The 23672-nt window shown below is 35.9% G+C and overlaps 1 protein-coding gene across 3 annotated transcripts in view; it reads left to right on the top strand.

The window, feature by feature from the left end:
• Window positions 1-6812: 6812 nt before the first annotated feature.
• Window positions 6813-23672, top strand: part of LOC132154528 (ephrin type-B receptor 1-B-like) — a 228184-nt gene continuing 211324 nt past the window's right edge. For all 3 annotated transcript variants that reach the window (XM_059563116.1, XM_059563117.1, XM_059563118.1), the window contains exon 1: window positions 6813-7082. In XM_059563116.1, coding sequence (XP_059419099.1) covers window positions 7013-7082 — 70 coding nt within the window. In that variant the 5' untranslated portion in view covers window positions 6813-7012. The remainder of the gene's footprint in view (window positions 7083-23672) is intronic.

Below are 23672 nucleotides of genomic sequence, written 5' to 3'. Positions count from 1 at the left end.
ATTTATTAATATTATTTATCTTATTTATACTTAAATAGTATTTATATTCATAATATTTACCTTATTTATAATATGTATGTTTAATTTTATAATAATATTAGTATTTGTATTTATTGATTTATTCATATATATTATTTATTAATAATATTTATCTTATATTTAAAATATTATTTGTTTATATTTATAATATTTACCTTTATTTATAATATATAATGTAATATATTTGTTATTTATTTATAATAATTTGAGTCTTTATTTATTTATTAGTTTATTTGATTGTCCAGACTAAATGTAGTTTATTTAAGCATGACTAAATTCTTAAACATGGAGGTGACTTTCTTTTCTCTCCATTATTGTGTTTCTCTCTTCTCCTTCGCTCTCACTCAACACCTGTATCAATAAAGCCCAAACAAAACCCAGATTGATTTGAGCAGAATTTGTTTACCCTCCTCTGGGTATTTGTTTCTTCTTTGTCCACTGCTCTGTGAGCTGGGCCGTGTTTTGTGTGTTTTATGTATCTTTATTGCATGAAAATGACCAGAATGCAAATGTGTAACAGAAGGAACAAGTTCAAACTGAAGTGTGTTTCCTTGTCTCACTCACTTGTGTGTTTCCAGAGCACAAGCAGACAGGGATTGATTGGTCAAGGCTGCAGTTCCTCTCTAGAGAGAGGTCAGAGGTTGGATTAAGTGTGTTGGAAGTAGACATGAAGAATCCACACCATCGTAAATCCACAGAAGAGTACACACACACTCACTGAAACGAGGAGGCAGAGAGACACCATTAAAAATGATGAATGGGCTCAGAAAGCAGCAGAAGCAGATGACAGAAGCAGTGGCACAAAGTGCTGTGTTTAGGGTAAAACTCTGTCCTAGTTCGGTACCTGACACATACACACTCAATCTAGAGCGATTCTGAAGTCTTCACTGCTCTTGTTTCAATCTAGTTCTTATCTACTGGTCTGTTTTTTCTTTCTTTCTTTTTTTTAATACTATTGGTTCAGTGTTTCTAGAACATTAAGATTGGATCAAGGTTGAAAAGCTGATGTTTGTTTAGAATTTTGTTTATATTTTGCAAGGCGACTCAACATTCATAGACCTTGTTGAAATCTAAACCTTTTCTTACATCAAACAGAAGCCATGTTTCCATTCAGCTATTTTTATGCAAATTTGGGGTATCACATAAAAAATGCGGGATGGAAAGACCATGATGTGAATAAATTCTAAAAATGTGCAGAAAAAAATGATGCGCTCAATTGAGTATATTTTTAATCTGATAGAATACATGCTAATAAACTATGATTTTTTTTTTAATTATTATTATTGAAACAACTGATATTTCAATGGTGAAGGTCAGTCACATGCCATGTTGTGCAGTTTGGTATTGGTGTGAAACCATGTTCACACAGATCAGTGTTTAAAGTGCTGTAATAAAGGGTACTTTTAGTAACTAATAATATGCTTTAATTTTCTTAGCTTTTCTTTTATTGGAGATTTATTTCTTTAAGATGTGTTTCCTGTCCAAGGAATGTCATATCCCATTTCTGGGTGTTCCCTGCTGTGTCATCAGAGGTTTTTGTCATTATACTTTTATTAACTGGCTTCAAGTTAATAAAGTTTCAAGCACAGTTTCAAGTTTCAAGCACACATTCACATTGTTTTAGTATTGACCATTATGCATCAAAAAACATCTTTCCTCATTGCCCGCCTTCCAAAAGTGTCTGTACTCTTGCACTATAGAATTTTGTGAGATGCTGAGCAGGTGGTTTCATGTGGCAATGCATTTCAACTTATTCATCTAAGTAATTCTGCTCTGTTGGATGTTGCATTAACTTTTTAAAGTATCTGTTAGTTTTAGTTAATGATTCATTTTGATACTGTGGCCTTATAGTTGCATTTTGAGTTTTAATAAATGATGTGCATGGATCCTGCTTCTGTTTAAATGCAGTTAGAGCACGAATCGTCTGTTTGAATCTCTGCTTCTGCCCTTGAAGTTTCCCCGGGGGAGAAATCTCAAGGTGTTTAGAGCTCTGTTTGAGTTTATACTGCTGTCTTTCTGTGAAAAATCATTACTCTGTATAATACTCACAATTACCAAGTTACCCAGCATAACCTTGCATTTTTAGCTTAAATTAGAGGTAGAAGAACACCACAGCTTTAATATACAAGGTTACGTGTTGGTTTTGGATACAACTTTTATTATAAACCTCATTTGTTTTCTTGAAATGCTGGACTAATTGCTGCATTTACATGGAATACCTGAATGATCTTTGCAGAAATAAACATTATACAGAAGTGATACTCTGTGGAATACTTTATTCCACAATACAGTGTATTCGACGTGACCTTCCATTTCCAGTGTGTTGAACTGGATGATATTTTAGTCATGATTTTTCACATCTCTTACTATACTTGCTATATATGATAGAAATAGCCCTATGCAATATTCCGAATTCAGCCCATCTCTTTCTTGACTCATTATTTGATTGCACTCCCAATTATGATTGCTTTAAGAAAAATTATTAGTTATGATTTGAGTCTTTACCTCCAGGTTTATCACATAGTTAGTGAATTTATATGATACTTTTCTTAATTTGTAAGTTGTATTCTAAGTATTTCTCCCCCATCCTAGTCCTAGGGTAAATGCTTTCGGCAGACTGTAGGTTCCCAGCACATCCTGTGTTGATCCCTCTTGTGAATATTTTCAGCCTTGAAGTGTGTTTCTGGGCCAGTGCTGGTGTTTCAGCTCGTCCAGGATCTAACTGTAATTTGCAAGGCGTAATCAATAGTCTGTCAGCATACAGCGGCCTCTTACCATGTACTGCTGTTATTGGAGTGGAGAAAACGGCATGCTGGGTGTTTCTTATGTAATACTGTTGTGTGACGGTCATGTTGGTGTAGCCCGGTCTGGCTGCGGGCCTCGACGAGATTATTAAAGAACGATAACATTTCTTCTCCAGTATTGGGGAAGGAACCAAGGAGTGATATGAGCCAGTGTGTGAAAGAAAGAGAGAGAAAGAGTGGACACTTTTTGAGTGTTATCAGGTGCAGGATGGCCAATGCCAAATCAGGCTGATGGGATGCAGATGAGGAGATGAACTGGAAAAGAGCGAGGCAGGTGGGACGGCCTCTTTATTGATAACTGTAGGACCAGTCTGTAAACCCCACTCTGATGTCTGTCCCTTACGGAAGACTCTTTGTCTATAGACCATCTGTTTTAGCACACCTTTGAGAGAGGGCCATTGAACACAAAGAAAAGACAGCACACTGCTGGTAGATTACACGTAGATTAGATCCACTGTGTTCTGCACAGTATTCTGTATTCAATTCAGAACACAGTCTTAGTGGGAGTATACTATATACTGACTGCTATTAAAACACAACAAATTATATTATAATTTATATTGAAATACTGTTTAAATGGTGTTTAACACTGTGACCTCATCAGACTATTATCTAACTATATATTCAAGTAGCAAAATGTTCTAAAATCTTATTGGCTCAGGTCGACAGTGGGTGGAGTCCGCCTACACTACCTTTCAAAGGTTTTTGGTCAGTATTTGAATTTGATAAAAGTCTCTTATGCTCACCAAGGCTGCACTTATTTGACCAGAAATACAGTAAACACAATAATAATGTGAAATATCATTACAATTTAAAATAAAATATTTTTAAATGTAATTTATTCCTGTGATGACAAAGCTACATTTTGCGCATTATTATTTTAGTCTTCAGTGATTCTTCAGAAATCATTGTAATATGCTGATTTGCTGCTCAATAAATATGTATTATTATTAGAATTATTATTATCAATTTTAAAAACAGTTATGCTGCCTAATATTTGGAAGCTGTGATACTTTTTTTTTTTTTGATGAATATAAAGTTAAAAAGAGCAGAATTTTTTTAAAATGTAAATATTGTGTTACATTAAAGGAAAAGTTCACATTCAGTTGCATGGTCCACAATGACTTAAATAATTTTTTTTTACATTTGTGTGCATTTATTCATGGATATTTATACCCCAAGGTAAGCTAATTTCTGTACTGTCAATTTTTTTCTCATCCAATTTTTCCACCTTGGAGAAATGCAAAACCCTTGTATGCAAAATGTAATGATGAATATTTCAAGAAGTAGTATCCTGTTGTTATATGACCTCAGTATATGCAGCCAGTTGGCATGTTGTTAACCAATTTTAAGTCTCTGAACTTTCGGCATTTGCTATCAAATACATCAGAATAGATGTTTTAAAATCATAATTCTGGTTCATTTGTCACTCTGTAAAATTTAGATCAAGTCGAAGACATTCGATTGTGAGATACAGTATTCAATAATGTTTGCTGAGAATCATCAGGGTCTTCCATGCATATGCACGCATATATGAACATTTGTATACTATATGCCTGTGTACTTTTAAAATAGTTAATCCAAGGGAACAGAGTAAGGGAGTGTAGAAACTGTGAAAAATATTATTACAAAATGTCCATGACTTTGCAGTGCAATTAGAGTCCAATTTGAATGCAAATGTCTTTCTCCTGCCCTTATGAAGATAATGATGGTTTCAGCATGCACACACAATTCTCAAAACAACTCTGCTGGCACTGGGAAGGGCACGTGCACACCCGTTTGGCTGCGTGCATCACACAAACCTCGAGGTGCATGCGTCTCTGTGTGTGTGTGGTGAACACCTGACAGGTCGGTTTTGTTCTTATCTTGCTAGTAGTCTTGTAAAGTCAGTGCTCGAGAATAGCGGTTCCCGAGCAATGGCCCACTGCGCACAGCCAGCTCAAACTCATTTATATCCTCTGCTTATTAAGCTCCGTGTGCAAATGAAGAGAGCTCCAATTAACACCAATACATTTCACAATGTTTATTAAGCGGACATGGTTCATAAAGAAACCATACACTTGCTTTCGGAAGGAATTCAACATGGGTTCAGGGTAGCTGGTAACTGGTTAAAGAAGTTTAACAACAATAAGATTTTTCTTATGTGATTATTGCCTATGTGATTTTCTTTTTATATGAATAATTTTAAATTGCTATAGGGAAGTAGTTTGTTTTGATCACCTTTTAGCATTTTTGTAGCTATTTTCTAAAAATGACATTTAGATAAATATAAAAATCTCATATCGATATGACTGAGATCTAGGGGTATGCGATAATATTGTGATAATATTGTGATAATATTTGACATTATCTAATATATCGTAAAAAACTAAAATAAATGCAGAGAATGCATGCATACACTACATGATATATGGAAACAGCTCGAGCATATTTAGAGTTCCCGCTTTCACTGTGTGATTTAGTCGATTAAAATACTATTATAATTCACAAAAATTCAAGATAAGGGTGCAAAAATGCTGCCATATGACTTTTATATGTCTTACATTGCATTTAGGCCTAAAGGAAAGACAATAATGGTGTGTTCACCTTGTATCTCTCCTTAAGTGAATCAACCGTATGGTCTCTCTGACTTGCTCTTTGTCTCTCTTCATTTTGCCCAGCTTCTTGAACGCCACTTTCACTTTGCTCATTACTTTAATTGTAATTGCTCTCTATCTTTGGGCTTGAGTCTTGCAGGATGATGAAAGACGTTGCATTTATGCCTTGTTCTATTGCTTTCAAAATCATTTACTACTACAACGTGCCCAGATGATTAGCGAGACAAGGAACTATTTGATTTATACCTCCTGACAGACCTGTTGCAAGAGAGACCCAGACCCTGTCATTTTTATTAAGTTTCATGTCAAACGCTTATTCTAAAACTATTAGTCACCATAAGAGAAAAGACACAAACCAGGGCCAAATCTGTCTTTAGACAAATGCTTTTCTGTTGTTCAGTCCTGAATCATGTTCCACTGACACAGTCTTTATTCATTCTCTAAATGTAGCCATTCATTATGATATTTTTAATTTAGTTATTTCTAAGGTTGATTACAAAAGCAGCAACATCCAGATTTATTTATCTGCTTTAGTTATCTGTGTAGATTTATCGCACGTTATTTCAGGAAAACTAAAGGACACTAAATGTAATATCATTGTAAACTTAATTGTACAGTATGTTATTATTATTATTTGTTTTTTTTTACAAAATGTATAATAATAATAATTATTATTATAATAATAATTATTATTATTTAACACTGTCACACAGGTAAAAATATTATAAAATATTATAATTTCATTATATATATATATATATATATATATATATATATATATATATATATATATATAACTCATAAATATGAAAGATATAAATTATTGTTTTAATGTTTAATAATAGATTTAGTTGTACAGTTATGTATTATTATATTATTATTATTATTATTATTATTATTTTTCAATATTATATTAGCGTTATATATTACTATCTCACAAAAAAAAAAAAACTTTTACTACTGCTTTTGCTTAGAAAACAATCACAAAAAGAAAACCTAAATTTCACCACCTGTTTCACTTTAGAGTCAAACCATTAAAAAAAACATTAATTTTAAGATATAAATATAATTTAGAATGATGCCTTTTTGTCATATCACATGGTGCCATGCTTCATTGCAAAATATTAAGTTAAAAATAGACATCGTGTTAAAAGCACCTGAGAGAAGTGATTTCCACTGGTGAAGCTTGGCCATCTGAGGTCGCTGTTTCCCTTCCAACCGAACTCGTATTTTGCCTCACTGAGAAACACTGAAAAGTTTTTGTTTGGAATAACAATGCATGCTGTAAAGAGAGCCTGTCTGTGATTGGTTGGCGATTTTCGGTGTGCAGTCTCTTATTGGTCCATAGGTTTTAAAGGGAGTTTCGGGGGAGCGCGTGTCCGTCTTTCTCAAGCTCTCATCTCTGCGCTCCGCGTCCGTGGCAGCATCCACTCACTCTTTTACTACTGCCTGAGATGTGACTCCACGCCGCTCGCTCGCTGGAATATCACCCTGCGTGACAAGTGACGGATTTTACGCGCACACCACGCCGTCCTGTTTTCTAAAATCAAGAGGACACCGCTGCAGCGGCTAATGCCTTTTACCATGACTGTGGGATTAATAATGATATTGTGTGCTGTAACGGCCGTTTTCGCAATGGAAGGTAAATATGTGGATGTTTGTCTCTGTGGAGTGTTACACGCGCCGCGCGCTTCAGGTTTGACAGGTGAATGTCTCGTAGCGGAGATTTGCGTTGGGATTTATTCGCGAGAACTAAGTTGAGTGGAAAAAATATATTTTTGGCATCCAGCGGAGTTGGGAAGGAGTTTCTGTGGTGGTTTGACAGACGCGTTGTGCTGAATGTTGCGGAATGAACGAGATGACTTTAAATGGTTGCATTACTTAAAAACCCTGCTGGATTTATGGCAACTGTGGTTAAGAACATAGTAGCGGGTCATGTTACGATCAACCAGCTAACATTATTCCGCTTAAGCTGGTTTGTTGCTGGTCCAAGATGGTCTTCTAGACTGGGACCAGCTAGAAACCAGCTGACCATCTTGGACTGGCTAATGTTAAATTAGGACAAGAGAAACCAGCTGGTTCACCTTATGCTGCTTCAAAAGAGTCTGTCTACCCGCTAACGCTTTTATGTGTGTGGGTGAAGGATTCTGAGTAACCTTTAAGACAAACATGTTTTGTGCTGAATTTTCCGAGTATCTTAAAAAATTAGGAAAAATGTTAGAGACTGTCAGCTTTCAGTCACCATTTACTTTAATTGCATTTTTCTTCCATGTAATGAAAGTGAATGGCGACTATCATTCTGCCTAACGTAGCCTTTTGTGTTCCACTGAAACAAAAGAAGAAAGTCAAACAGTTTCGGAATGATATGAGGGTTAATAAATAATGACAATTTCATTTAGCTTTAATTTGCAAACCTGTATTGGACTAGTAGGCTAATACCAGCGTCCTGTTAGGAACATTTGTGTGAACACAAACCACCAATGAAGATCACCGGTGTCATGTTGTTTTCAGGTCACGTCAGTGCATGATTGATTCTGAAAAATCAAGCAGAAACACAGCGAGAACGAGAGGGGGGAGAAAAAATCTCCCTCCTTGTCTGGCATTTGACAGATGGTGGTTGACTGGTTGTTGTGGCCATGCCAGAAATCAGACGTTCAGTTCGGCATGCTGTGTGTGTGTGTGTAGAGCCTGGTCTCGAGATCAGTAATAAACACACAGCCAATGTGAAGGGATTGTCTATTTTTTTCAATCTCCACTGCCTGTCCAATTTCATCCATCACACATCCTATTTGCTTGTTTTTCTGTCTGAAAACACTCTTACAGGTATTGCGTAAGTCTGTGCATTGTTCACACAGTTTTATTTGCAACCCTCTGCTGCTCGCTAACTCACTTTGCTTAATCGTGCATGCTATTTTTTCATGATAAACCAAAACTCTCAATGATTTAGCACAGGCAGTCAACGCTAAAAGATGTCTGTGCAAGCTCTAATGTGTCTGATTTAGATTCCAGCAATACCGAACAGAAAAAAGTATTGCTGAAATTCATTTAGGAGAGTTTTAACCCCATGTTCAAGTTGAAGTATGTCTGAAGGTGTTAGTGATCCCTTCTTTAGTGGCTAATTAAAAGGCAATTGGCCTTTGTGGTCTGAAGTGTGTTTGCTGTGGTAGGTTTGTGTGTATTAGCCTCTCCTTGAGCCTATATCAAGCAGATCAGATTATGGCTACTAATTGCCAAACCAGCCTAGTGACCACAAACAATGTGTCAATGCCATGTGCACTTCTGAGAAGGCGAGAGAGCGGATGAAAGAGATGGGGGAGGGAGATGAAAAGCAAAAATGTGTGTGTGTGTGTGTGTTTGTGTGCATGTGAGGAAGAGGAGGGTCTGGGGGACCATCTGGGTTAATGGAAAGTGGAGTGACTCCGCTTTGAGATCTTTCCATGCGTCAATGAGCACAGTTCATAAGCCGTGCCTAATAATCAAAAATATGATGAATTAAGAATGCACACATATTTCGTTGCACTTGTGAAACGCTACTAATGCTTAAACCTGTCCAGGTTAGATGATGTTAGATGGTTTACAATTTTCAGTCTGTGGTTTAAGGAACAGATGTTTATAAAAAAAAAAAAAAATGTAGCACAGTAAGAGTATTATTAGTAATCCTAATATAATTAATAAATATAGAATTTGTGTTGTCAAAAGACCCGCTACTTCGGTACCAAGTTGGTACAAAATAATAAATTAAAATGTCACGGTACGAGGTTTCATTAAGTACCGGTGGCTTCATTGGTTCTCAACCCGGTTCTTGACGCATACAGCGCTAGGATTTCCGCAAAGCAGAAAAAAGTCATGAAAATGAAACTAACATTTTAATATGGTATAATAATAATTTATAATAATTTGTTAAAGTTAGCATAAATGAATCAAATCAAATCTCCATATGGACCAGTATCTGTAAATGTTAAGCCACAAAAGTTGAAGAGTGAAATCTGAATCCTTCATGTTTTGTGTGAATGAATGAATGGCAGAGACATGAAGGTTTGTTTACTACATAGACTGAAGCGCCTGACGCTTGCAGTAATTTCAATGAGGACATAAATACATAAACAACATCACAAGAACTGTTCTGAGTCACTTCACAAGCATTTTACCGTTTCATTTGAGTAAAACCAATGTTAATTTTAAAGGTATTCACGGTAACCCATCAAAATAAAAGTTCATTTTTACATAAAGGCATTGTGCTAGAAATATTACTTCTATTTAGTAGAATGTATGTGATACTGCTACTACTGTTGAAAACATTTATAAAACTTTATTTTTTATTTCTTCCATGTTTTAATTTTAATAGCAAATCCCCTTTATTTTCCAAAAAATAAAATGTGTTTATATTTCATAAATTAAAAGACAAATTAAATTTGGGTGAAACTTGTTTACTGTTTTTCATAATTTTATTACTTGTAGAAAAACTTTAAACACAATTGTAATTAAGTATAAAGAATGGCATTGGTTTTATTTTTAGTGATAAAAAGTGTTAATTAGCATATTTGTGTGTTTTGCTTTGGGACTGAAATAGGTACCGAGAACCGTGGATTTTCACTGGTATCGGTACCGAATACTTAAAATTTAGTACCGTGACAACACTATATAGAATTATATCATTTATTAATTTAATATTGTTTTGAATATATAAATTAACAAAATATTAAATCAACTTTACATAACAGCATAACAAATACATATTAATATTATTTCTAACAATAGTAATTATATATATATATATATATATATATACACACACACACACACACACACACACATATATATACATATATATATATATATATATGTATATATATGTGTGTGTGTGTGTGTATAAATGTATTTATAGTAAGTGTTTTATTATTATCCTGTTAACCAAGTACATAAATGGTCTTTATAATTGACCCATCTTTAAATTCAATAGGATTTAGAATTTGACCACCTTAATTTTTGTTTTGCTTTAGGTCTTTATTTTTCATAATTAATTGTTTCATACATTGTTTGGCTTTTTGACATTATGCGTCATGTTTTACTCAGAAAAGCATCGCATTACGGTAAATTAGGTAGGTTGATAATCTTGATTTAAAGGAAAATGATCTGTTAGAATTTTCACTTGAGTTGATAAGTAACTGATGTGAGTCATAAAAGTGAGCTTTATTATAAAGAATTATTTTGACATTTTTTTTCTCTCTGTGGAAACATCAAATAGGTTATAGAAAGCACTCTAGACTCCTAACACACACACACTCAGACATCCAAACCCTCGGTCAAGCCCTCACCATTTAAAGTCACTCATTCTGTCCTCTGTTACTGCCTTGGTCGAAGTTCGTTTTATCAAATGACTTCACCGCAGACTGAGCCAACATCCAGCCCGACACTGTTGTTCTGTTCGAGACAAAGGACCCAGTGGAGTTCATCTACACCCGCTGCAGGGAGATGGCACTGTCATCGGTGTATTGAGTTGACCTCAAATCACCGGCCCCATCCAAGCCACTAAATGATTACTCTGTTGAACACGTCAACCCAGGACAGCATACTAATTTACACACTTTGAGATATATTGTTTATTTATTTTTTATTTTATATATATATATATATATATATATATATATATATATATATATATATATATATATATATATATATATATATATATATATATATATATATATATATTACTATAATAATCACAAATAAGTTGCTTGATAGTTAAATATTTAAATCTATTGATATCCCTATTTATAATATGTAGACATTCATCCGTGTTTCTCTGTCTGTGTGAAGATTTATTCATGCTTTCTCTCCAATCAGTCTCTATCACGCAGTTGACTAAATGCACACAACGTGGTCATAATTTATTTAAGGGTGGACAGGACTGTGTGTTAGAAATTACTGCAGCTGATGTGAATAATGAGCTACAGATGCTGACCACACTTTTCCTATTTCCCCATTCTCTTTTTTTTTTCTACTATGGCATGCAAATTCATCTTATCTCTCTCTTGCTGTGCCATGCTGGTGGAGATCCAGCCATGCTGGATGATCATGATCTTTTTCTCTATACATTTTATTTAAAAAATGAATGCATTTAGCAGACGCTTTTATCCAAAGCGACTTACGGTGCACTCAGGCTATCAATTTTTACCTATCATGTGATCCCGGGGAATCGAACCCCCAACCTTGCTTTACCACTTGAGCTACAGGAACACATATATCTCTCTTATTTTATAATGATGACCAGATGATTGTAATAATATCCCATTTATTATTCTGCTACTTTTAATTTGTGTGAAATAGTGATCAATACTGATTAACAGTTATTCACACATTTCAGTTTAGTAGTCATTATGCAAATACATTTGACATCTGATTGCTGCCACTGTCCAATCAGAATCAAGTATTTTAGACAGCTAAAATACTAATACTGCACACATAAACTCACAGGCGCTCGGGGGAGAGAAGTTGTTCTTATATGGATGATTATAAACCTCTTCATCGTTAACAGGCTGAGTCATCTTTACTCACAAGGGGTTAAAATAAGTTTTCATGTCTCTTCTATCTTACATATCGCTGTCAGCCATGTCTGAGGCTCAGAGAGCAGCGAGCGAAAAGCACTAATGCACCTGTAAATGAGATCTCTCATCTCTCTCTAAATGAACGCTTGCTCGGAAAGGTGATGGAAACAGATATTGTATTTTTTTTCTCCATAAAGGCAGAATACACTGACTTAGATATCTTTATGGATGTGCTGACCTGATGTTTTCTTTTCATTGTGTGTGTATGCGGACTGTCAGACTTTAAAATTGAGTTTGTCTTCTGATGCTGACAGCTCCAGCTATATGTGAATGTCCAAGAAATATCCTAAAATACAGATTTGTAAAATGTAGGGTGGATTTGAGTGCACACCGTTTAGTTTGCATAATCTGCTAAAACTGCCAGATTTTTGTTGGTCTAATTTGGTTTAGTGCTGATTTGTTGCTGGTTTATCTGAGAAGTTATGTTGGTCCAAATTTGATTAGACTTGTTAGTTCTGGTCTAGACTGATTTAAAAAGGTTTAACTTGAAATAATTTTGTTCTGGTTGGTTTTAATTGACAATTAATGCTGTTCAATGTTGGATCACACTGATTAGTGATGGTTTGGTGTTGATATAGGTAATAACATGTTGGATAGTATTGGTTCTGTTCTGGTTAATTTAGTCTTAAGTTTATGCTAAAAGTTTTTAGTTTAGAATTCATGTAGGGTCAGGCTGGTTTACACTGCTCATTGCTGGTTTACCTGAGAATTCATATAGGTTCAGGTTGGTATATGCCATTTATTGCTAGTTTAGCTGAGTATTTATGTTGGTCCAGGTCGGATTACACTTGTTAGTGCTGGTTTGGTGTTGATCTAGGTAGTTACACACTGGATAATGATGTCTCTGTTCTGGTTAATTAAGTCTATGTTTTGCTCTAAATGTTTATTCTGAGAATTCATGTAGGTCCAGATTGGTTTATTGCTAGTTTAGCCATGATTTCATGTTGGTCCAGGTTGAATTATACTCGTTAGTGCTGGTTTGGTGTTGATTTTTGGGTAGTTACATGCTGGATAGTGATTGGTTCTGTGCAAGTTAATTTTGTGCTAGTTATAAAAGGTTGTAGCAGAAAAATAATGCAGGTTCTGGCTGGTTTACACTATTGTTTGCTAGTTTAACTGAGAATTCATGTTGGTCCAGGTTGGATTATATTTTTTAGTGCTGGTCCAAGCTGGGTGGTGTTGGTTTGATGCTGGTTTAACTGATAGTTAATGTGCTTTCAGGTTGGTTTTAGCAAGTGCTGGTTGTTACTGGTATGTTGGTCGTTTGGTGTAGGGGTGATATCATGTAAGTAATAGGGCTGAATGAATGAAAGTCTGATTTTGTGACCGCCCTAGTATGGTGCCAGTTTAGCTTGTGTATCAGCATAACCATGCCGGTTGATCAAAGAAATCTTGCTGGTGGTGAGATCTTCCAAAACACAGTATATTGTGGTGACCAGCTAACAGGGTAGTGTGGGTTGTCATAAATCAGATTGAAGTATCCAGGTGTGTCGATCTCTGTATCCGTGCTCACACACTCTCCCTGCTGCAGTTTTGGACCCTGATAAATTGTTTCGGGGCATCTGGGTGATGCAGCTCAGCGAGACCATCTTTGGTCCTTCGAGATCTCCGTACTCTCCAGACACAGCAGCCAGATGGTCGATGGGGTGTGTGTTTGTGTGTTGGTGTGTGGCATCACGGTGGGACCGGCAGACCTCAAAGCCCGGTTGATTTCTTGTCTTTTATGGGTTCTGATTTTCCTGTCTCAGACCGCCATCAGTCCCACTTCACGCTCTGTGGCTTTTTCAGCATCACTAGATTGGCAAACGAGGTCTGAAATATCCCCAGAAATCACATTCCGACCAGCTAATTGAAGGTAACAGCAAAAATGTCTACGAAAAAATACATTCCTACTTTGTTTTTATCTAATGCAGTAATTGATTTGTTTCTGTTCTTGTGTTAACAATCGAAGTTTGGTTAAATAGTTAAAAATACTATAAAAGTTTAAAGTTTAAAAAAAGTCTCTGAAAATGCTGCGCTGTCCTTTTGGATTTATCGCCCTGCTGCGTCATAGAATACCTTCCTCGGCCTCACCTTAAAAAAACATTTTATCAGATGATTTAAAAGTCACCTGGTTGGGGCAGAGCGAATATATGTAAGTGCAAACACCTTGTTTTTCTTCTCTCTTTCTCTCTATGTGAGACTGGTCAAATGGTGCTTTGGGTAAATGGCCCCGTCAGCAGATAATAGGATCCTCCCCAGTGTGTCCGAAAGGAGAGATTGTGGCAGGGTAAATTGATAATTGTGGCATGTTTCCAAAGCTTGTTAAGGCCAAGCTTCAGGCCTAATTAAAGGGATAGTTCACCTTAAAAATGAAAAATCCTCTCTCTCATTCTGTGCCAAACTTTGGCTGCAGAAAACAAAGAAGACATTCTGAGGAATTAGTGTTGTCACTGTACAAAATTTAAATATTCGGTTCCAATACCAGTGAAAATCCACAGTTCTCGGTACAAGTTTCGGTACCAAAGCAAAACACAAAAACACGCTTATTAATATTATTATACAATATTATTTGTGTCGGCATATATGCAAATTCATTCTCTGCCAGCAGGAGGAGCTTGTAGAGCGAGAGAGAGAGGTTTCCCCGGTAACGGCTGTAATCAGATAAGCGCTGAGCCAGTGCTCACAAGCGCTGCTTAGGTATTACAGGCAAGATGAAATAAAAATGACATCCATAATTTTCTGAACATAGCCGGTTTCCTTCAGAAATACGGTGATATAAAAACACTCGCATTGGGTTTCGACTTTGACACGCAGTGCTCATGTTTATTCAACGAAGTCAAAGCCTTTTGGAAAATCTATTTGTGGCGGTCAGTTTTGATAATGTGTCAGGCCACCACAAATAAATCAATGTATGGGAAATACAATGAAACTTACCCGATTGAGCTCTTTCATTTGAACTGGGTGTCTGTCTTTAAAGTGTTTTGTTAGTTTGGTGTGTTTCCTCCTTTTGAGGTCACCATCTCTCAGTGCTTTTATGAGGAGAGCGCATCTGCGCACCTTTCGGATAGCCCATCAAGAACTGGGTTGACCGGGTACTTGGTACCACAGGTACTTAAAAAAAAAAAAATGGTACCGTAACATTTTCATTTTTGTAGTACTGGCTTGGTACCGAAGTACCGGGTCTTTTGACAACACTATGAGGAATGTTCAAAAATTATCTTTACAGTGAAACTGAATGGGTCAAGTTGCTGTCATGGAATGCTGAATGCTGTCAAGTTTTAAAAATGACAAAAAAAATCATAAAATATTGTCAAAGTATTTCATCCATACTAATCTTACACTACTGTAGATTCCTAAGTCCTCTCAAATCATATGAAAACTTTGCGAGGAACAGACAAAGTCATTATTCACTTAAAATCTTGGTTATTTGTGAAAAAATGCTATGCATATTCATTTATTTAAAGCAATATATTCTCTTATACTAATGTTCAAAATTTGAGGTCAGTAAAACTTTTTTGTTGTTGTTTTTTAAATAAGTTTCACCAAGGCTGTATTTATTTGTTCAAAAATACAGTAAAAGCAGTAATATTATGAAATATTATTCCAATTTAAAATAACTGCTATCTATTTGATTATATTTTAAAATTGTATTTATTCCTGTTTATTCCTGTGAATTTGCAGTTTGTTTTCAGTGTCAAATGATCCTTCAGAAATCATTGGTATTTGCTGATTTGGTGCTGAAGATACGTTTCTTCATATTATCGATGTTGAAAACTGTTGTGCAGTAGTGTATATAAATTAGCTGGAAATTTTGCAGTGGCGGCTCTAAACCTCATGAACAGTTTTTCTGGGTGATGATGCCATATGGTGCAAAACGTTACAGATTTGTTCATGATTTTCACCCTATTCTAACTGATGCTTCAGGTCTATCACAAGTCAGCTGGCTGGTGTTTGCTTTAGATGTCACTGCCTCCTTCATATAAATCTTTGTTGCATTCATAAGTTGCTTTAGATGGAAGCATCTGCCAAATGAGTACATGTACTGTAGATAGCTTGGTGGCAGATTTACACCAGTAAAAAGAATAGTTGTAGAATGTGGGAAGGGAAGCACTCTCCCAATAAGCCCATTCAGCCATCCTAATAGAGCCTGCATGCAGGTTTGGGACAATACGAGGGTGAGTAAATAATGACAGAATTGTAATTTTCAAGTAAACTATTACTTTAAACTCCCAAACTTCCCTCAGCACATCACAAAAGCCTGTTGTCGTCCTGGGGTCTGTTTTGACTGGGACTGTTTTTTCTCATTGTCTTTTTTCTTACCCTGCACTGGCATTTTTTGAAAGAAAGGAGGCATTTTAATTAAAACTTGAGGCGGCACAGGCAGCAACAGAGAGTTCTGCTTCCTGCCCAGAATGCAGCCAATAATTGGTTCTGTTCCCTCTCGCTCTCTCCAGCTATACTCGGTTAAACAGATGCAGTTGTTCAGTTTGTTGGAATTTTTCGCCTTTTCATTTGCTGCCCCCCTCCACCACTTTTTCTACCTCTCCAAACAGAGTTGAAACAGACCTGAGTCCAGGTCTGTGTTTGGGTTGCAGACGGAGGGGCTGTAAAGATCTGGGCGTTTGAAAGACGGGTTTGAGTTTTAGGAGCCTGAGAAACAAAGCAGCTCATTTATTAAACTCTTAATGAAAGCTTCTTCCAGTGCTCTGCCATAATGGTTTAATTTCACCTCTCGAACCCCTGAATTAGTCCGGGAGGCACAGGAACACTGGGGTGGAGGGAGATGAAGGGGCTTCTGGGTTGATTTTAGAGTTCTCACGTAGTTGCTCTCCCAGAAACTTTTTCAGCCATATGGCCATTAATAGTCTTTATATGGTTGTTATTGAAAGAGTGAAGTGAATTTTTTTTTTTTTCTGTTTTTTTTTTTGAAGAAGAGCAATTGGTCTTTACATGCTGCCATTATGTTAGGGTGTTGTGGTTGGTTGCCAGGGCTTTAGTGTCTAGTTGCTAGGGTGTTGGGGTTGGTAATATTGGATATTTGATTGTATATGTTCATTATGTTTAAGGTTAGATTAACATCCCCAATGCTCCAATCTTTTAAAACATAAAATATAGTAAAATATAAGATTTAATAACATGCTAAAATATAATCATTAGCAAAGCTAAAGATTTCATATTGTATATTATAATGTATATGATGTCTAAACTCACTTGTAGCTTTTAAAAAATAGAAATGTTGGCTTTTTGACATTGCTCTTTTTTCCTCTTATGTAGGTCGCTTTCGATAAAATGGTCTTCTAAATGTATAATGTATAATCAATGTATAGGTTAATTTTATTTTAAATTTTATTTTAGATTTTGCTGTTTCATTTAAATAATTATAGACTTATTGGTATCAGAAATAATTTTATCGCCAATCCTCTCTTCAGGTCATTTTGACCCAAATTTTTGGTAAAGATGGGGAAAAAAGTTAATTTCATGGTTTTGTCCATTTTATTGTCTACCATGCAAAAGTCTAAATGCTTTAAAAAAAGAACATTATTATTATCCTCAAAAAGCTACACAATTTGTACTCTCATTGCGCACCAGTGTCTTTTACATATTTTGAGTTTAGGCCTACATCATTAGCATGAGGATTTCAACATCCTGTATCTGACACAATTATTTCCGCTCCGATCTTCTGTCCTCTCATCTGTGTCATGTATCACCAGCACTGTGTGACTGAATGCGGCGTTTCCTGCTCACCTTCACTGATTTTAAACTGCTTGCTGCACGCAATCAGCTCACCTCAGAAAATCAAGGTTTGGGTCAGCAGGAGGGCTGACTAATGTTATTAGATCATTAATATTTCATCAAAAAGCAGTTTGTCAGGTGTTATTTTTACTGTGGCAGTTAGGGTAATATGTGATGTGTGAAGAGGCAGTTGATTGGGCCTCCTCTTGCACTTGCTCTGTCTCTCTCTCGCTCTCTCTCTCTCTCTCTCTCTCTCTCTCTCTCTCTCTCTCTCTCTCTCTCTCTCTCTCTCTCTCTCTCTCGCTCTTTCTCTCATTAAGACTGAATTATGACCTCTTTGCCTATGCAGAATCATCATAAAAACATATTTCACTGTGCTGTTTCACTGTGTAATCTCCAGCTTAGGCAGGAGAAAAAAAAACACTGAGCATGTAGGAAAGGATGAAAGAGGTGGAAGAAAAGGAAAATGAGGCAAAAAGATCCGGATCATTCAAATGGATAGAAGAGGGTCTGTTTTATTTTGTGTTTGAAGCTTCCCGTCTGTGTTGGGTTTTCTATTCAGACCAGTGTGTGTTTGAAAAGGGAGGGCTCGGAGGTAATTAAGTATTGATTTCTAAGCATGCAAGATGATGGGAAATAGGCGATTTGGTCCTAATTACAGCTGGCTGCCAGATAGAGGGTGTCTGGACTGCAGCGGTGTGCTATAGGGGTGAGCGTGGCTCCCAGCCAGAGCGGCTGCTGCCTCGTCATTATAGCAGATTAATTAGTGGCTTTTGCCCATGTGGTCAACCAACACCTTGAATCTATTGCCTAAATGAGCTTTTTTGATTACACGCTGACGGGATGTAGTAGAAATCCGGGATGGATGGATAATTTTATAGCAAAACAAAACAAAACAAGATAAGCTAGTTCACTTTACCAGTTAATATCAGATAAATTTTTTTTACTATTTGTTATTCAACTCAAAACTGTTGAAATATATGAAAAAAAAAAATTGGCTATATTACTAAATATTATTTAAATATTTGAAATATTGATATTAAACATTTGTGTTATGTAGTTATGCTGAACTCAAAAATTCTGAAATATGTTAAACATTTTCTTAAATATTTTTTAAGGTATCACACAAACACACACACACACAAACACACAAATTCAATATATATTATATATTTATTTTATTATAGTATTATATAATAATGTATATTTATAATGTATATATTGATACACATCTTTTATAAAACCGTAAGATATGAAAAGTAGATATTAATATATATCAAGTGTAATATTATAAAAAGTAGTAAATTACAATTAAAAGCATCAAATATAAAACATTTCAGAGTTTTTGAGTTCGGTATACCTATAAATGTATGTTTTATATATTTTTATTTATATTATTTTTCTTGTGACATTTTCATATATTATTTTTTATGTCTGCTGTCTGTTCTTGTAGTAACGTACAAACAGTGTCAGTGTGAATGAAGCTTGTCCTATCATTGTCTAATTTAACTCGAATTAGGAGAACGTCTTAAAAAAAAAACAGAGATTACATTTAAGAAGACATTCCTCTATAAAGGCCTTTTGATTTGCTATGCTTGGAACAGCATTTCGACGGCATTGATGATTCTACTTATCACAAGCCTGATCATTAATCAAAAAACAACAACAAAGTGAGCCAGAAGAACTTACAGTCTAGTTGGGAAGCATGGAGATCCACCACAAAGATCAAGATCATTCTACTAATTTACACAATACACTTTGGGGCCGTTCTCTTTGCTTCTGTCTTTTGATGGATCGGTGTGCACTACTCCTTCCATTTTTCAACAGTCTGTCTAAGTTGTCACTTCTAGCCATTCATTTTTCCTCGGAGACGTTGCAATTGCTATAATTGGCCATAGTGGAATGGCCATCTATAGTCCTGCAGGTCTGCTACAGGCTATCAGCCATCTGGGCTTTTATGACGCTGATCTTGTATCATCTCTGGGGGCTGTGGATTTCATACCCAATGGCAGTCTTACTTTTATCTAGACATAAATCTTTTACAACAGTAGTTTCTATGCAGCGACTGGGCAGTTTGGGAGGGACCATAAAGTCAGGTTAGTGTCCTGCATTCACAAAACAGGAGCCAAAACACTGTGAATCTAAAAGTGGTCACAGTTGTTAAACAGAATCTGTTTGCATAGATTATGTGGACAAACTCAGATGTTCAGTTGTTAAAAATGTTCATTAACTGAGTAACTGCTAAACAGACGTGGGAAATTTGAGATGGAATTAACGGAGGAATCAATTCAATCTCTTTAGGCACAATGTGTTAAAAATAAATGTGAATAGAGAATTTGCCAGTTGTTCTTTTTACTTCTATCTGGTTATCCCATTTAATTGGAATTAGTGGGATGGTTTTAGAGTGGTTCAAGTCGTATCTGTCAATTAGATAATTTTCTGTAAAGTATGGTAACTTTGTTTCAACGGCAGTGCCTGTTACTTGTGGGGTTCCCCAGGGTTCTGTTATTGGCCCTATTTTATTTTCCTTGTATATGTTGCCCCTGGGCTAAATTTTTTTAAATGCGGCATGTCTTACCATTTGTATGCGGATGATAAACAGATCTATTTACCTATGAGAGTGGGAGAGAACAATGATTCCAATTTTGTTACTTGCATGTCTAGAGGAGGTTAAGTGCTGGATGACTCAAAATCTGCTTCAGTTGACCCAGAGTAAAACTGAGATTATGTTTTTTGGCCCTGCCAGAGGATGTTTAGATATGTTCACATATTTGGGTTCATGGTCCGATTATTGCCATGACCAAAAAAGGAATTTTGGTGTGGTGTTAGACCCAGAACTGAAATTTGACAAGCAGATTAATGCTGTAATAAAGAGTTGTTTTCAGTTTAGATCTATTGCTCGAATAAAGCCTATTCGGTCAAGAAAAGACTTAGAGAAGGTTATTCATGCCTTTATTTTGTCTCGTCTGGGCTATTGCAATGTGTTGTTTGTGGAGTCCTGCCAGACCACTATTTCACGCTTGCAATTAGTTCAGAATGCAGCAGCTAGGCTGCTAGTGGATGCTAACAAAAGTCATTGTATCTCTCCTATTTTAGCTTCTCTCAAGTGGCTACCAGTGAACTACAGGATAAAATATAAAACTCTCTTGTATGTTTTTAAAGCAGTGCATGGGTTGGCCCCTGCTTACATGTCTGAGCTCATTGCTATTCGTCAAGCACCTAGTTATTGTTACTGTCCATCATACTATTTTAAAGTTAAAGGGGGATCAGGCCTTTGCTGTTGCAGGGCAGAGGCTCTGGAATAGTCTTCCTCAGGAACTTCGAGATTTCACATCTTTAAATGCTTTTTAAATTGAAGCCAAAAACTACTTTTTGTCTTTAGCCTGTGAGAGGGTGGGCTAGTCTTTGTTGTTTAATAGGATGTGTCTAGTTTTAACTATGTTTTAATGAAGTGTTTTTTGATCGTACAGCACTTGTGAAGTGGTGCAGTTGTAAAGTGCTCTATAAATAAAGTGAATGAATGAATTCTATTCTATTATATTCTGTTATTTTAGTATAATTCATACTTCTATAGTATTTATTCATATTTTCAATTAACTTATTTTTATAAAATAAATTAAAAAGTAATGTTTATGTTTGTCTTAATTTTTATTTCTAAACATTTGCTTTTATAATTTCAGTTTATTTCAGTTGCTTTTTAAATTTCAGTTTATTTCAGTTTGTCGTTTTAGCAGTTAGTACTAATAATACATAAACAGTCTTGTGAACAGACATTCTATTCTGTTCTGTTCTATTCCGTGGTACTTTAGTGTTATTTGCATACAGACAGTTATAGCATTTGTTAATATTTTGTATAATATTTGATTTATTTTGATTTAGTAATTTGTTTGTGAGTGTTTATTATTATTTTTTTACGTTTTAAGGCTGGAATACACTACATGACTTTTAAAATCTGAACAGATTTTTAAAACACTAGACATCATACACTTATTGACTTAAAATACTGACAAAACCACATGTGTTCTAAAATCGGCTGAAAATATCAAACATGTTTGATATCCTCCAATAACAAAATTTTCTATAAGTCAAATCTGACTGACTCTGACTTTCAGCAACTAGCGTCTACTTCTCCATACAGTAAATCGACAGAAAATCTTATTACATATATTTATCCACAGGGAAAATACTCTCAGAACAAAATACTGTACTTTTCTTTGAGAAATTTAAACATAACACTGTAATAATATACAAATATAGCAATGGTAAATTATTGCTCTTTTGTTGGTTTTGATTACTTCTATTGTCCTCATTTGTAAGTCGCTTTGGATAAAAGCGTTTGCTAAATAACAACAGTTAAATATAATGTTGAAATTTTAAAACAAGCCCCAAATAAAATAAATAACACAAATAAAATAAATCTCTTCATATAAAAAATGCTTTTTCTGTGCTCTTTCCATTTAAAATTAGAGTCAACCCCTGCATGTTAATCACAATCCAAACAAAGATGCTGAATACATGCAACATGAGCAGTTTTTAATCTAAAATTACATAGTATAATGTCAGAACTTTAGGTTTGCCTGTAGTTTTGTGAAACTATGCAAAAAAAAAAAAAAAAGCATTTTATTACTTTAGTGCAGTAAAACTCAATGTTAAGTTTAACATCAGTAATCCAAAATAAGAATGTCCACCTTTTTTAATCATCATCACCAGACTGATGCAGTTGTCCACAGCCTGGTATGAAGAGTTAAATCCCCAGCAGCTGTTCCTGCTTCACTGATTCAAACTCTGAGATAATTTCCCACAGTGGGACGTTGGTCCCTTTGTCTCGTCCACCTCCCCGGTCAGTCTAACAAGGCAGTGTGATGAAGCGTATGTGCGTGATGCTTCAATCAGGCATGTGTGCCATTGTTCCTGGCTTATCTGAATATGAAAGTGTCACTGCAGGAGATGGAGTGAGACAGAAACCGAGGAAGGAGAACAAGAGGAAAGATGTCTGAGAGATTTCCCCTCCGGTTCAAGTACTTCCCCTGAGACACAAACTTCCATGTTCTAACAAGCGTCACAGCAGTCGCTCACTGACGTCCATGGACAGGTGGACACACACCAACCATCTTGCCGTCTAATGGGGCTGGCATTCGCTCAGATCATTATCTGAATCTCGCTACAGTGCCTCTTATATTCCTATGTTTTTTTCCAAGCTGTTGCCTTGTCTGTCCTCTCGGCTGAAAGTTATTAAAACCGCTGTCTTTCTTTTTATCTGAGCTTCACTCATTGTTATTCTCCAACTCTCTCTACACTGGAGGTGAAGGCTGATTTCACTTGTGCTGGTCTCTCTGTTCTCTCTCTATTTCTCTCTCCCCATTTCATCCCCTGTTTTCTGAAAAGTGGCTGAATCTGCTCGGCAAAGGCGCTGACTAGAGAGTGCAGGAGTGTGGTAATGAGGTTCCCATGGCGATGTGCAGTGTTGGCAAAGTAAATGAATGGGGTGTAGGTCTGCCCCACTGGTGTGTCCAAGCAGTAAGACGTCCACAGCATCTCCACATAAATAACACATCCAGCCCCGTCTCTCAGAGGAGGCTTTCTGGAGTCCTTTTCTTCTCTTTTATTTCTCTTTCTCTTGCCTCTGAGTATTCTTTCCAGGTTTCTTTTTCTTATTTCCTGACATTTTCCAAGTAGCTTTTTATATTTTATGAAGAAAATGTGAGTGGTGTTTGCCCTAGAAAAAAATCACTACCATTAAGCTAGAGAGTTAAAAGTGGTTATTAGGATGTTGCTGTGTGGTTGCTAAGGGGTTCTGGGTAGGGGTGAATCGGTTGTAGTTGTAGCAATTGTAGTTGCTCCTTGATCCGTACAGACCATGCCCTACGGTTCGGCATGCATATGATTCGCAGACAATGCTATAATGTTAT

The sequence above is a fragment of the Carassius carassius genome, chromosome 12 (assembly GCF_963082965.1).
Source record: "Carassius carassius chromosome 12, fCarCar2.1, whole genome shotgun sequence".
In the NCBI taxonomy this organism is placed as follows: Eukaryota; Metazoa; Chordata; class Actinopteri; order Cypriniformes; family Cyprinidae; genus Carassius; species Carassius carassius.
This window is presented reverse-complemented; position numbering and strand designations above follow the sequence as displayed.